Raw genomic sequence first — 13,404 nt, forward strand, 5'->3', positions numbered from 1 at the left:
CCAGGGGGCGGCTGGTCGGAGAGCTTTTGAGCGCCTGGATTTCAAATGCCGTTGATGGCGCCCGTTTGTCATCTCAAAGCGCTGGCGCAGACATCCGCACCGCCGATGCATTCGCACGCCCGTCGCAGCACTCTGTCAGCAACGGAATCCTCTCCGGGCGGTGACAAATGCCGAGGCCCGACGACATCCGGAGCCGGGCTGGTGGGGTGTGTTCGGGTGGTGGACCAAAGGGCTCGCTGGCCATGGCTTGCGATGGTGCAATCTGGCCTGGACATCTCGCCACCCCTGCTCTGTGCGGCCGGGTTTCTGCATCTGTAACTACGTGTATTTCCAGCTGCAATCATGATCCATTCGTTGAACATTTTTTTGGTACCGCTCGCGTCCAAGTCAGGAAGCAAGAGGGATTTCGGACATTATGGTAAACGCCAAGTGCGGGAGGAGAAGGAGGGCAAAACTGTCAAAAATAAATAGACTTGCGGGGCCAGGCCGTGGGAGATTCAAAGTCGTGGGGGGCGTGGTATTGTGGACAAATGTACAGACGAGAGAGGGGGCCGCCCCCAGCTGCTTTAGTGCTTGGGAGGGTTGGTGAAGACCAGGCGGTTGGAGCCGCCCGCCCAGGTGGGGAGGTCCTCGAGGGCATCCTCGGTGGAGAGGTTAACGAGGGCGTCCTTGAGCTGCTTGGGGGTGTAGTCCTCGAACTCGGGCTGGGAAATCAGCAGGGCGAGGACGCCGGCAATGTGGGGTGAGGCCTGCATTTGTCCGATGTGGGTCGGAGAAAGTGTGTCAGCGAATGGCGCTGCAGTCGGTGCAGAAGAAGAGACGCACAAATGGAAGGCAGATGCAGATGGGCCATGCGAACGTACCATGGAGGTTCCGGAGATGATGTTGGTGGCGACGTTGCTGCCGATCCAGGCAGACTCAATCTCCTGGCCGGGGGCAAAGATGTCGACGCAGTCGCCGTGGTTCGAGAACCAGGCAGCCTCGTCGCGCTGTATGCGAAAGAAACAGTGAATCGAGGGTGAGCATGTCGAGTGAGCATGTTAAGCGAGCTCAACCCAGCCAAGTACCCCTCCCTCCACACGACTACAACATACCGAGTTGGAGGCACCGACGGTGACGGCGAGCTGCGAAGCAGCAGGCGAGTAGTCGCAGGCATCGAGGCCGTCGTTTCCAGCCGCAACGGCGAAATTAACACCCGCCTTGACAGCCTGGATGTGAGATGCAAAGGGACGCCATGTTAGTTTTACTCCGACCTTCGTATCCCCCGGCTGAGACCAGTCGATATCCAAAAACGGCGCTATACTGGCGAATGTACCGAGCAAGCTCATCTGCGGCCGACAACATACCACATCAACGGCTCGGTCCAGGGCCCTCGACCGGCCACCGCCCAGAGACATGTTGGCGACACTCTTGGTCTTGCCCTTGTCTCTCGACTTGCGCTCCTCGTGGTCAGTGACGACCCAGTCGATGCCGCTGATGACATCCGAAAGCGAGCCCGAGCCGTTCGAGCGCAGGACCTTGATGGCCTTGACCTTGGCCTTTTTGGCAACGCCGTAGGTCTTGCCTGCGATGGTACCGGCGACGTGGGTGCCGTGGCCGTTGCCGTCAACGTCGGGATCGCCCTCGGGAATAGTGGCGCCCCACTCGGCACGGCCCTCAAAATCCTTGTGGTGGATGTTCACGCCGGTGTCGACGACATAGCTGGATGTGCATGGTGCAGTAAGAGGCAGCGCAAGGAATGTGGCATGTAGCAGGAGGGCAATGGATGAAGGTAAGCAACAGCAACCCTATCCGGTGATAGCATGCCCGAGCACTATGCTGCAGCAGACGCAACCATGGTGCCGCAATGCTACTTACGCAGTAACACCCTCGCCGGCCTCCGGAGCGTAAATGTACTCGTAGGGCTGCCTGGGCAGGCTTCTATGCGAGATGCGGGCCAGGCCCCAGGGAGCATCGTTCTGGGTCTCAATGGCGTAGACGGTCTGGTCGTGCTCGACAAACTCGACCTATTCATGCCGAGCGAGGATGGGCAGGACGAGTCAGCAAAGATGCAGGTCTAAGGAGCAGCAGGATGCAGGTCTAAGGAGCAGCAGAATGCAGGCCATCTCCACTTCGTTTCTCCATTGCCGTCGCCACTTACGTGCTCGCTGTTGCGAATGTAGGCGAGGGTCTCGGCGTCGAAGCGGCCGGAGTAGCCCTTGAGCTTGCCGCCAATCTGGAACTGGCGCTGAACCTGGTTCAGGCCCGAGTTCTTGCGGCCAGAGCGCTTGGAGGTTTGGATGAAGTTGCTCTTCTGAAGCAGCGACAGATGGTCGGAGAGATCGACATGGTCCTTGAGGACGACAATGTACGAGTCCTGGATCAGGTCTGAGTTGCTGGCGGCCAGCAGAGGAGCCTCGCGGGAGACCTTGGCGGCATACGAATGGCCAATGGCCGAGGCGAGGACAAACAGGCAAAAGGGAGTGATGCGCATGGCGGGCTAGTTGGACCGAGCGGGGGTTCTGGATTCGGGTGGAGGGGGAAGGCGATGAGGAGCGAGGAGAATCGACAAGTGGCTAGAGGGATAGTACGGCAGCGAGCGAGCGATTCAACGGAGAGACGAAAGAGAGGGAAACAAATGGGCAGCTGGAAAGGAGCGAAGCGAGCTTGGAGGATAAGAGCAGACCGAGGGCGATGAGAGCGAGAGGGAGGTGAGCCGGATGGGGGAGTATTTAAGGGCGGCCGAGGGCATGACGGCGCAGGCGAAGCTGGTGCACTCATGACTGCCGGGGGGGGGCTCACATGGTGTTTGTCCAGGCCACATGTCCTCAGCCAAGGCCAATGGCGCGAGCCCGTCGCCTTGGAGGCCATCAGGAGGCCGTCAGGAGGAGGCCGGGGTGACGTCTTTGGGGCGGCGGCTGCTGCCATGCCAGCGCCGCAGCCGATGTGCGGTTCAGCGGCCGCAAGCGTCGGGCGGATGCGGATGGCGATGTGATTGCGATACGGGTGTGCGTATCTCGCAGGTGCGGTTCGGGCGTGTGGGTGGATGAGAGGCGGGCCGTGGTGGGCGGGAACGATGATGTGACCAGACGGAGCCGGCGGGCGACTCGATAAGCGAGTCGACTCGCCGAACGGATCGACGAACGGATCGACGAACGAATCGGTGGCTGGCAAAGGAATGGATGGACGGAATGCCGAGCAGGGACAGGCGCCATGGGAACGGTGTCCGAGCAGCAGCGGCTGGTGGGAGGTCGTCCAAGGACATTTATCGGAATGCATGGCACGAGTGCAGATCACATCAATGCGGGATGCATCTCTCACCACGCCGCGATTATAATGTATTATTCGATGCGAATCGCAATCGTTGCAGAGCAGTCCTGGTGGGGTATCCACTTGATTACTTGGTTGCTTGGTTGTTTGGTTGATTGCTTGGTTGATCACTTGCTTGCTTGCTTGGCTGTTTGTCGGAGTCCAGAGCCAGTCAGCTGACCGCATGTTTCTGGCGCGCGGATTGGCCCGCCTGGCTCGGCGCCTGATTGGCGGCACGAGGTGTGGCGCGCCTGGGCGAGTCGATCCATTCGATCCACTCGATCCAATCCACTCGATCTAATCCACTCGATCCGGCTCGATCCGCCACCCACATTTGATTTCGGCGAATCGCATGCTCAGCCTCGTGTGACAATTTTTTTTTTTTTGGACAATCCCTCAAAATCAGCCAGCCGCACCACACCTCTCTTCCGCCTTCTCCAGAAGCATCGCCAGGACAGGCAACATCAGGTATGCTTGCCCGCCACCGCCGAGCCTGCTGCATGTCGCATGCGGGTCCTTCGCATCCACCTTTGTCTCTGCCCCGGGCGTCGGTGCTGCTGTCGCTGCCGAGGATGCCGAATCGCTGGTGCTGGTCCGGCCCTTGCCTTGCCGTGGCCTCAGCAAGCAAGCCACTCTGACCCGCTCGCCCATCCGTCGCCCTCTGGCCCAGTCCATTCGCACGGATCGTCTGCTTTCCTCCTTCTGTCTGCACAACGTCCTCGGATCCCTGTCCGCCGACACTTCTCCCCTCCCGAGCCTCGAATACTCCCCCGACTCGCCCGTCTCCGCCGCACACATGTTCGAGTTCGTGCCCTTGGTCGATCAGATTGGCAACCTGCTCACCGACCTCACCAGCTCGGATTCCAATTCGAAGCGACGAGAGGCCGCCCGCAAGCTCGCCGAGCTCATCAAGAACAACGGCGGCGTCTCCATCATCTATGACTACGAAATCCTGCCCAACCTCAAGGGTGCTGCCGAGTACAAAAAGTCGGCTGCCGTCCGTGAGGGCGCCCTGCTGGCCTTCAACGCCATAGTCGAGTTGTGCGGCTACTCTATCCAGCCCTTTGTCATCGGCAAAGGTGTCGACGGCGACATTCTCTCCATCGTTCTGGATATGCATGCCGACAAGGAGGCCTCCGTCCGCCGCGCCGCTGATGATGCCATCAAGACGATCCTCGGCCAGGTCGTTGACGAGACCGTCCGGCTCTACTGGCCGACCCTGCTCGAGGTGCTCAAGAACGAGCGCTCCAAGTGGCAGACCAAGGAAGCGGCCCTCAAGCTCATTGGATCGCTTGCCAAAAAGTTCACCCAAATCACCAACGACTGCCTGCCATTGCTCGTTCCTGCTGTCTCCGAGGCCATGTGGGATACCAAGCCCGAGGTACCCGTTGTCCGCCTGCACGGCTGCCTGGCCGGCGCGGCTGTTGTTGCATCAGCGTCTTGGGCTCCTCCGGCCTCGACAGCGCACGCACCATGCTCTGCATTGTTCTGATGAATCTCGCTCTCCGACTTTGCGTCTCCCTCGTCCACTCCAGGTCTGCAAGGCTGCCCACACCGCCATGTCGGCCGTCTGCAACTGTCTCACCAACATCGACCTGACCCACCTCCTCCCTGACCTCGTCGGCTGCATCGCTCGCCCTGAAGAAGTCCCTGCCTGCATCGCCAAGCTGGCTGCCACCACCTTCGTCACCACCGTCGAGGGCCCCACACTGGCCATCATGACCCCGCTGCTGTCGCGAGCTCTGCAGGAGCGCAAGACCAGCATGCTCCGACAGACAGCCCTCATCATCGGCAACATGTGCAAGCTCGTCACCAACCCCGCCGATGCCCACCAGTTCCTCCCGGTCTTGCTCCCGGGTCTGGAGCGAGTCATTGAAGTTGCCGGCGACCCAGAGTTCCGCGAGGTCGCCACGAATGCCAAGGATACCCTGATCCGCGTCGGTGGAGGCGACCACCGCGAGGACCTTGACAAGAGCGAGGATGTAAGATCGATCCATACGCTGCGCTCCCCCGCCAGACTACCAGTCACTCACCCCAGCACCCTCGTTTGCTTTGAATTGATTGTATGCGTGCCTCGCTGACCCATCCCACCCCCTGCGATTCCGGCTCATGAACAGCTCGACGACGCCCCGGCTGGCATCTTCAAGAAGCTCCAGACCCTGCTTGGCCCCATGGTCGATGCCGAGCTCCTGTCCTTCCCGCCCTTCCAGCTCGTGCTGGAGCTTGTCTCGGCCGTGGCCTCCAACTTTGTCAAGGACTCGCAGTACACCCTCAAGACGTGGCTCAAGCACACGCCGCTCTTCCTGCAGGCGTATCTGACGGCCGAGCAGGCCGAATCCCTCGTCACCCAGCTCAACAACCTCCAAAAGTCCAAGCGTCGGGATGTCCAGATTGCCTCGGGCGACGATGCCGAGGGCGAGGAGCTTTGCAACTGCGACTTTAGCTTGGCCTACGGCGCCATGCTGCTCCTCAACCGCACCAACCTGCGATTGGTCCGTGGCCAGCGCTACGGCCTCTGTGGTCCCAACGGCGCCGGCAAGTCGACGCTGATGAAGGCCATTGCCAACGGCCAGCTCAACGGCTTCCCTTCGCCCGACGAGCTCCGCACCATCTACGTCGGCCACGACCTGCAGGCCTCCGAGGCCGATCTGCCTCCCGTTGACTTTGTCGCGGCCGACCCCAAGATCGCGGGTCAGTCGCGGGAAGAGATCCACCAGGTCCTGGTTTCCGTCGGATTCACTCCCGAACGCCTGCAGCTGCCCATCTCCAAGCTCTCTGGCGGCTGGAAGATGAAACTCGAGCTGGCCAGAGCCATGCTTATGAAGGCCGACATTCTTCTCCTGGACGAACCGACCAACCACCTCGACAAGGAGAATGTGGCCTGGCTGGAGAACTACCTCAACAGCCTCACGACCGTCACGAGCATGATCGTCTCGCACGACTCGGGCTTTTTGGACAATGTCGTGAGTACCTGAGCAGCATCCAGCGCATCGCTTGCGCTTTGGTCGTTGGATGGGTCGGATCAAGGCGACTGCTTCAGCGGTGTGGTGCTGGCGAGGCACGGTCATGCCGTTGGAGTGTCGCTATGGAGGCTGCTTTTGCGCTGTCCAACGCCCCCTCCTCAGATTCACTGATCGCTGCGTCCACTCACCTTGCTTTGTTATCGTCCAGTGCACCTACATCATCCATTACGAGCAGCTCAAGCTCAAGACATACAAGGGCAACTTGTCAGAGTTTGTCAAGATCAAGCCCGAGGCCAAGGCTTACTACGAGCTGGCTGCGACCCAGCTCAAGTACATCTTCCCCAAGCCCGGTGTCCTTGACGGCGTCAAGAACCCCAACAAGGCCGTGATTCGCATGGTTGGAATCAAATACAGCTACCCGAACACCAACCGACTGGCGCTCGACGATATCAACGTGGCATGCTCGCTGTCGTCGCGCATTGCCGTCATCGGCCCCAACGGCGCGGGCAAGTCGACGCTGATCAAAGTTCTCACGGGCGAGGCTGTCCCGCAGGAGGGAATCGTCTACAAGCACCCGACGTTGCGACTGGCCTACGTCGCCCAGCACGCCTTCCACCACGTCGAGCAGCACCTCGACAAGACTGCCAACGAATACATCCGCTGGCGCTTTGCCAATGGCGACGACAAGGAAGTGCTCGAGAAGGCCTCGCGCCAGATCAGCGACGAGGAGAAGGCCCTGATGAACCGCGAGATCAAGTTTGAGGACCAGTTGCGCCGCGTCGAGATGCTCATGGGCCGCCGCAAGTACAAGCGCACGTTTGAGTACGAGGTCAAGTGGGTTGGACTGAGACACAAGTACAACTCGTGGATCATGCGCGACCAGCTGCAGGAGTGGGGCTTTTCCAAGCTTCTCCAGGTGAGCCGCTGCATCTGAGCATCTGCCATGATTGCATTGGCCAAGACAGGTGTTTGCGCCAAGACGGGTGTTTGCATCATGATATCGCGCCTCTTGGCCGCTTGAACCTGCTCGGGTCGCAGTGTCCCTGACGCCTGATATCCCTGTCCCATGCCAGGCCTACGACGATCGCGAAGCCATGAACCCCGGTATCTACTACCGCCCCCTCACCTCGCCCATCGTCCAGAAGCATCTCCAGGACTTTGGCCTGGATCCCGAGTTCAGCACTCACGGTCTGATTCGGGGTCTCAGTGGCGGACAGAAGGTCAAGGTCGTGCTGGCAGCTGCCATGTGGAACAACCCGCACATGGTCGTGCTCGACGAGGTATGCTGCTCGAGCCAGATCGGCCACCGAGTTGATCCAAACCCCGAATGCGCAGCGATCTAACTGGACTGTGCGCTTGCTCTCACAGCCCACCAACTACCTCGATCGCGACTCGCTCGGTGCTCTCGCCCAGGCGATCCGTGAATACGCCGGCGGTGTGATCATGATCTCGCACAACTCCGAGTTCACTGGCGCCATTTGCACCGAAGTCTGGCATGTCGACAACGGCAAGGTGAGTCTTTGACAGGCATGCTTGCTGTGCTTCGACTGTTGCAGCGTCAAGTCTTGAACGTGGCCGTGTTGCTGGCCCTGGCGCTGCTGCTGACCGCGTTCAATGTTTCTAGATCACCATCCAAGGCAAGTCGAGCACTGTGACCTCCAAGGAAATCGAGGAGGGCCTTGAGGCCGTCAAGCTCGGCAAGGAGACCTCGAAGGACACCGATGTCGCCGGAGACGCGGCCACTTCTGCTGGTGCCCCCCAGGAGACGTCCTCCAAGGCCGGCTCTGCCTCTGCTTCGCCTGTCCCCGCCAAAAAGGCGGCGCCTCTCGGCATGGGCGGCAAGAAGCTGACCCGCAAGGAGCTTAAGGAACTCGAACGTCGCCGCCTCGTCGCCAGCTTCAAGGGCAAATCCCTCAGCAGTGACGAGGAAGAAATGGGCGAGGGGCGTGGCCTGCTCCCGGCCAACGGCAAGCTCGGCAACTTCTAAGCGCCCGTTGCCTGACCAGGCGGCAGCTGGTGGTCTATCGATGATTCGAAGCGGGAGTGAGGATGGGGAGAGGGCGCTGCTTTGCGAAAGCAGATGATGTCTCGCCGAGTCTTGTCCGTCGACTGTCCTGTCATTGCAAGCACCGACGGCCCCTGACCACACCACAACAGGGTTTCTGGTGCCGCAGACTCTCGCAGCCGATGCGAACTTGGCCGCCGTCGCAGCCGTTTGTCGGAGTTTTTGTTGTTAGGATTCAAGACGCGGGGGGGGGGTTTGGAGAGGGTGGGTGGCTTCATGTTGCTGGGGGAGATCGCCACTGGACGGCGTCTGCCTCTGGGGGTCCTTTGCTGGCCCACGCACTGTCTACACAATATAACCCTGATGCCAGGGGAACAGGACTGCTCTCGGCTTGCGGGCGCCGCATATGCCATCGCCGCATATGCCATCGTTGCGGATATCGCTGCCGATGTCGCTGCAGATTGACAATCCAGCTGTCCAGCCCTAACCCTGCGCGTCCACAGGCATCATGGGCCTGCGCCCCAGCCCTTGCCCGCGTGCTTTTTTTTCTTCGTCTGTCTGGGCTGCCGTCGATGCCGATCCAGATCTGCACATCCCCACAGAGACAACCTGCCGCAAAAGCCCACCCTGCATCGGCCCTTCCATCCTGCCGCGAGAGCCAGAGAGGCCGTGTCCCTGCCCGATTCCCTGACACCCTCGTCCTCTCTCACTCCCTCCCTTTCCTTCTTCGTTGCCTTCGTAAGTGAGCTGTATCTGCCATGCATCCAGATCGCCCCTCCCGCACATCCACGCCAATGTCCTCTCGATCCAGGACGGATCTGCATCCAAGTCCATGCCAGTGGCCGGTCCACGATTGTGTGCGATTGCGTGCGATTGTATGCGATTGTATGCGACTGCGTGCGACTGATGGCTACTGTAGACGCTTTCCAGCCACATGCATTGGCACTGTACCCCTGATTTCCCCCCCCCTTCTCGGTCTCGGATTGCTCATCCGGGCATTGTTTTTGTTTCTTCCTGATCCTGAACGCATCGTGCCGACGCAGGGGGCCCCAGCCGCAAGCGGGCGATCCATCCGAGCTTGCCAGACCTTGCATCCATAAGAGGGGAAGGCGGCGGCGGAGGATAATCTCGACGATCCCGCACCGCCATGAGGCCCTTCGTAATTCGACGATGGCTGGCTTCACCGCCCCTGTTATCCAGCAGCAGCAGCAGCAGCTGTTGCGTCGATCCAAAGCACATACTGGCCCTGCATGCATGTCGGCCAGCCACACATTCGCATCAAACCTATCCAGCCCACCTGTACCATCCGAACCACAACCACAACCACGGCCACGGCCACGGCCATGTTCCGTTACTTTCGCTTTCGCTGCTCGATCTCGGCCGAGCGCACTTTCACTCCCACGCTCACAGCAGGACTGCGGCCCACCCGATGGCGAGCCCCAATCCGCAGAACCACGCCGACTTCCGGAAACTGGAAGCCGAGCAGCCTCTGGAATCGTCGCACCCACACTCGGCTCAAGGTAAGCCCTCCATCAGCAGCACTGTCGTCGGCTCGGGATCGACCTGATTGCATCGACTCAATCTGCCTCTACATGCATGCGTTCATGCGGTCTTGCCTTCAAGTCGGGGGTCAAGCTTTGCCCTCCGTCTCGTGCTAACAGCATTCTGCCGCCAGATCCAGAGCCATCGACCACCAAAGTAGTCAGTTCACCAGCACAATCGCCGAATCCCATCCAGCCTGCCTCAGCGCCAGCGCATCTGCAGCCCAAGCAGGATGAGAAGCCCCGAGCGGCGTCGCAACACGAGGACACATACGAGAGCATCGACTATGCCTCCGAAGACAACGACGATATGATCGAAACCCTCATCTGGAAAGAGTCGCAGCCCCAATTGACGGGCACGTCTTCGTCCAGCGAGACTCTTGCCAGCCCGAAACCGTCCCAGGATGATAGCGACTCGCGCGAGGACTACATGTTCGATCTGCTGCTGTATCATGTCACTACCCTGTCTGGGTTTTCCAGGCGGTGGGAAGGCGAGCCGTCGCGCCAGCGCTTCCGTCGCTTCTACAAGGAGCTGCGATCAGATCCGCGTGGGCTGGCGATCCTCGGACGACTCAGCCAGGAGCAATTCACAGTGCTGCTCAAGTACTCAGAGATCCGCTCGGACGCTTCTGCCGAGGCCTTTGTCCGACTCGTGATTGCAGATATGCGGAGCCTCGGGCTCGTCGACGAGTATCTCTTCAGCACCGTGCTGATGAAGGCAAGACGGGGCTTGCCTGGGTCGACAGCCAAGATCGAGCAGTTTATCGAGGATTTCCACCAGAGCGGACTGGAGATCAGCCCCAGGATCTACGTTCTGTACCTGGAAACCGTGATCCGGGAGTTTGGGCCCAAGTATGCCATCAAGTGGCTCCGGGCGCACCCGGAGCGAGCGAGCCTGTTCGACCAGCGCACCGCCGACATGATGATCACCAATGGCCTTTGCCGCATCGGCGCCGTTCGGGATGTCGAGTCCATGGTCTCCAAGCTCCGGACGTCCCATGCCGACGACAGCTGGCTCGATCTCTATCTCGTGCGTGTCTACTCGACCGTGGGTGACTGGAAGACGACGGCGCGCTACTATCGCCGGTACGTCGACAGCGGCAACGTCCCACCCGTGTCGGTCTACCAGATCGTTTTGCAGATGCTCCTCAACGGAGATCTTCGCAACCGCTACCGAGGCGACATCCGCAGCCACACTCTGTCGCAGACCTTTTCCAGGCCAACGACGTCTGCTCGGAAGCGCAAGGACCCCAAGGACCCCAAAGAGTGGAAAGAGTCCAAGCACACGGCGCACGGCGATTCCCAGCCAAACACACCCGGCCTGGCCTCCGAGTCGAGCGAATCTTCGAAAGCCCGGAGCGACTACTCCCGCCGCCTGTCGCTCGAGGAAGAGGACGAGATGTACGAGCTTGGCGTCACTGTCTTCAAGGAGATGAAGACGCTCGGGGTCAAGCCCAACTCCAAGATCTACTGCATCTTCATGCAGTCCAACTTCCGGCGACAGCTATTCTCGCGCGTCGAGGATCTGTACACAGAGATGTGCAGCCTCGGGATCGAGCCCGATGCGCGAATCTACGGCATCCTTCTGCAAAGCCGGGCTGAAAGCGGTCGGCTGCAAGAGTTTGAGCAGATGATTGACCACCTTGATCGCGAAGGCATCGACATCGACATCCATCTCTACTGCATCATCATGGACGGGTACATCACCCTCAAGAGCTTTGACGGCGCCCTGTACTGGTTCGAGAAGCTGCGGAAGGAGCGGATAGCCCTGAACCTGGTCGGGTACACGGTCGCCATCCGGCTGATGTGTATGGTCGGCAACATGCGCATGGCCCTCGAGATAGCAAGCCAGATGGAGGCCGACGGCGTTATGCCCAACATTGTCACCTACAACACTCTGATCCAAGGCTACTGCGACTTTGGCGACATCCCTGCGGCCCACCGACTCTTGCAAAAGTTCCCCGAGTCGCTCAAGCCCTCGGTGACCACCTACAATATCCTGCTCCACGCCAACGCCAAGCGCCACCACTTTGACACCGTCAACAGCCTCTATTCGGAGATGCTCGACCGGGGCATCCAGCCAGACGTGTCGACCTACACGATCCTGATGCAGATCCAGGCCACGCTCGTCAACTCGAGCGGCGCCGTCAGCGTCTACGACGAGCTCGTCAAAGTCGGGCATCGGCCGAACATCACCACCTACCAGATCCTGATGAAGGCCTTTGCCAACTCGAGCAATGTCGAGCGTGCCATCGCGATTCTGGAAACGGCCCAAAAGGACATGCACGTCAACGACTCGGTCTCGCTGGGGATCCTCCAGAACGACCTTTTGAACACGCTACTCAAGCTCAACCAGCCCGACGAGGCGCTGAGGGCCTACCACCGCCTGAACCCCGGCGGGCCCAGCGGCCCGCTCTACGGCCGCATCACCCTCAACACCCTCGACATTCTGGTGCGGATCAGCGGCCAGCTCAAGGACCCGCTGGCGGCGCATCAGTGGGTGCGCGAGTCGGCGCGACTGGACATTGTCCTCGACACCCGCATCTACAACGCCCTCATGAAGGCCTACCTCACTGTCGGCAACACCCGCGGCTGCTTCAGTGCGTACAAAGAGATGAGCGACATGGGCATCCGCCCGGATGTCAGCACATATACCTTGCTCGTGACCGCCCGCGGCCAGAGCGACGGCCGTGACGGCCAGCGCAGCGTCTTTGCATCTGCGTCCCGGCCGGCCTCGGACAAGTCTCAGATGCCGCAGCGCCCACACGAGCGCCGCGACGGATCCAAGATCGGATCAAAGCCGGCACCGATGGGCAGCCAACACGGTCCAATGTCGGGAAACGACGAAGGCAGCAATGATGAAGCACCCAGACGAGAACTCGATGATTCTCTCAAGAAGTGGTATCGTCGCCAGAGGACGATCTCAAGTATGGTATCGAAGGAACTGTCAGAACGCAGAGCCAGCGTGTGAGCAGCGACAGAGCCCACCGCCAGCCCGCCCGATCGCCGCCCCCCTGGCATCCCGGCATCCTGGTATCCCTGCATCGCTCTGCTCGGGTCTGTCGCGCCGAGGGCGACGATCGCAACGGCAGCCAGCGGCATTTGCCCAACTGCTCCCATTCTCCGATGGGTCCGCAGTGTAGAACGAGCGAATGCCTGCCCGACTGCCCTTCCTACTCGAGCCACCGTACTTGACCATCATTGCTGCCTAATGTGCATCCACACACCGTATTCCCCCCCCCGCCGAACGGGACGTTTTCCTCCCAAGCGCCTTCCGGCAACCCAATCGCCGCTACTACTATTTTTTTTGAATGGAATACATACATACACGCATCCGCCATTCTTTGCAACGACCACAGCTCATCCCGGTGTGCCATTGGTGTGCCATGGGCATCCATTGGTGTACCATGGGCATCCATTGGCACCCATTGGCATCCATCGGCACCCATCGGCATCCATTGGCACCCATTGGCATCCATGGGCGATCCGGCTTCCCCATGCTTTCCGCTTTGCTGGGTCTGCTGCCGTTCTCCCGTGGGAATTGCCACAGTGTCTCGCAGTTCCCCGCTTTCCCGGGGGGTGTCTGTCGTGGGGCGGAATGCTTGGC

General features: G+C 60.3%; 3 protein-coding genes across 3 annotated transcripts; 2 read left to right on the top strand and 1 right to left on the bottom strand.

Moving 5' to 3' along the window:
* Positions 1-304: 304 nt before the first annotated feature.
* On the bottom strand, positions 305-2,675 carry BJ171DRAFT_456059 (peptidase S8/S53 domain-containing protein). Its single transcript, XM_053108304.1, has 6 exons — positions 2,141-2,675; positions 1,858-2,006; positions 1,347-1,701; positions 1,095-1,208; positions 864-989; positions 305-749 (listed from the first exon to the last, which is right to left on the bottom strand). The coding sequence occupies exons 1-6, from the start codon at positions 2,471-2,473 to the stop codon at positions 567-569; spliced, it is 1,260 nt and encodes a 419-aa protein (XP_052969518.1). The 5' UTR covers positions 2,474-2,675; the 3' UTR covers positions 305-566.
* Positions 2,676-3,691: 1,016 nt separating this feature from the next.
* BJ171DRAFT_456062 (P-loop containing nucleoside triphosphate hydrolase protein) lies at positions 3,692-8,503 on the top strand. The gene is made up of 8 exons (XM_053108305.1): positions 3,692-3,756; positions 3,959-4,669; positions 4,824-5,270; positions 5,406-6,251; positions 6,460-7,167; positions 7,325-7,531; positions 7,620-7,763; positions 7,876-8,503. Exons 2-8 carry the CDS (start codon positions 4,085-4,087, stop codon positions 8,236-8,238), a joined length of 3,300 nt encoding a protein of 1,099 aa, XP_052969519.1. The 5' UTR covers positions 3,692-3,756; positions 3,959-4,084; the 3' UTR covers positions 8,239-8,503.
* Positions 8,504-9,244: 741 nt separating this feature from the next.
* BJ171DRAFT_275676 (uncharacterized protein) lies at positions 9,245-12,888 on the top strand. The gene is made up of 2 exons (XM_053106834.1): positions 9,245-9,776; positions 9,932-12,888. Exons 1-2 carry the CDS (start codon positions 9,404-9,406, stop codon positions 12,766-12,768), a joined length of 3,210 nt encoding a protein of 1,069 aa, XP_052969520.1. The 5' UTR covers positions 9,245-9,403; the 3' UTR covers positions 12,769-12,888.
* The last annotated feature ends 516 nt before the right edge of the window (positions 12,889-13,404 follow it).

Source organism: Polychytrium aggregatum (genome assembly GCF_025602895.1).
Source record: "Polychytrium aggregatum strain JEL109 chromosome Unknown BJ171scaffold_7, whole genome shotgun sequence".
In the NCBI taxonomy this organism is placed as follows: Eukaryota; Fungi; Chytridiomycota; class Chytridiomycetes; order Polychytriales; genus Polychytrium; species Polychytrium aggregatum.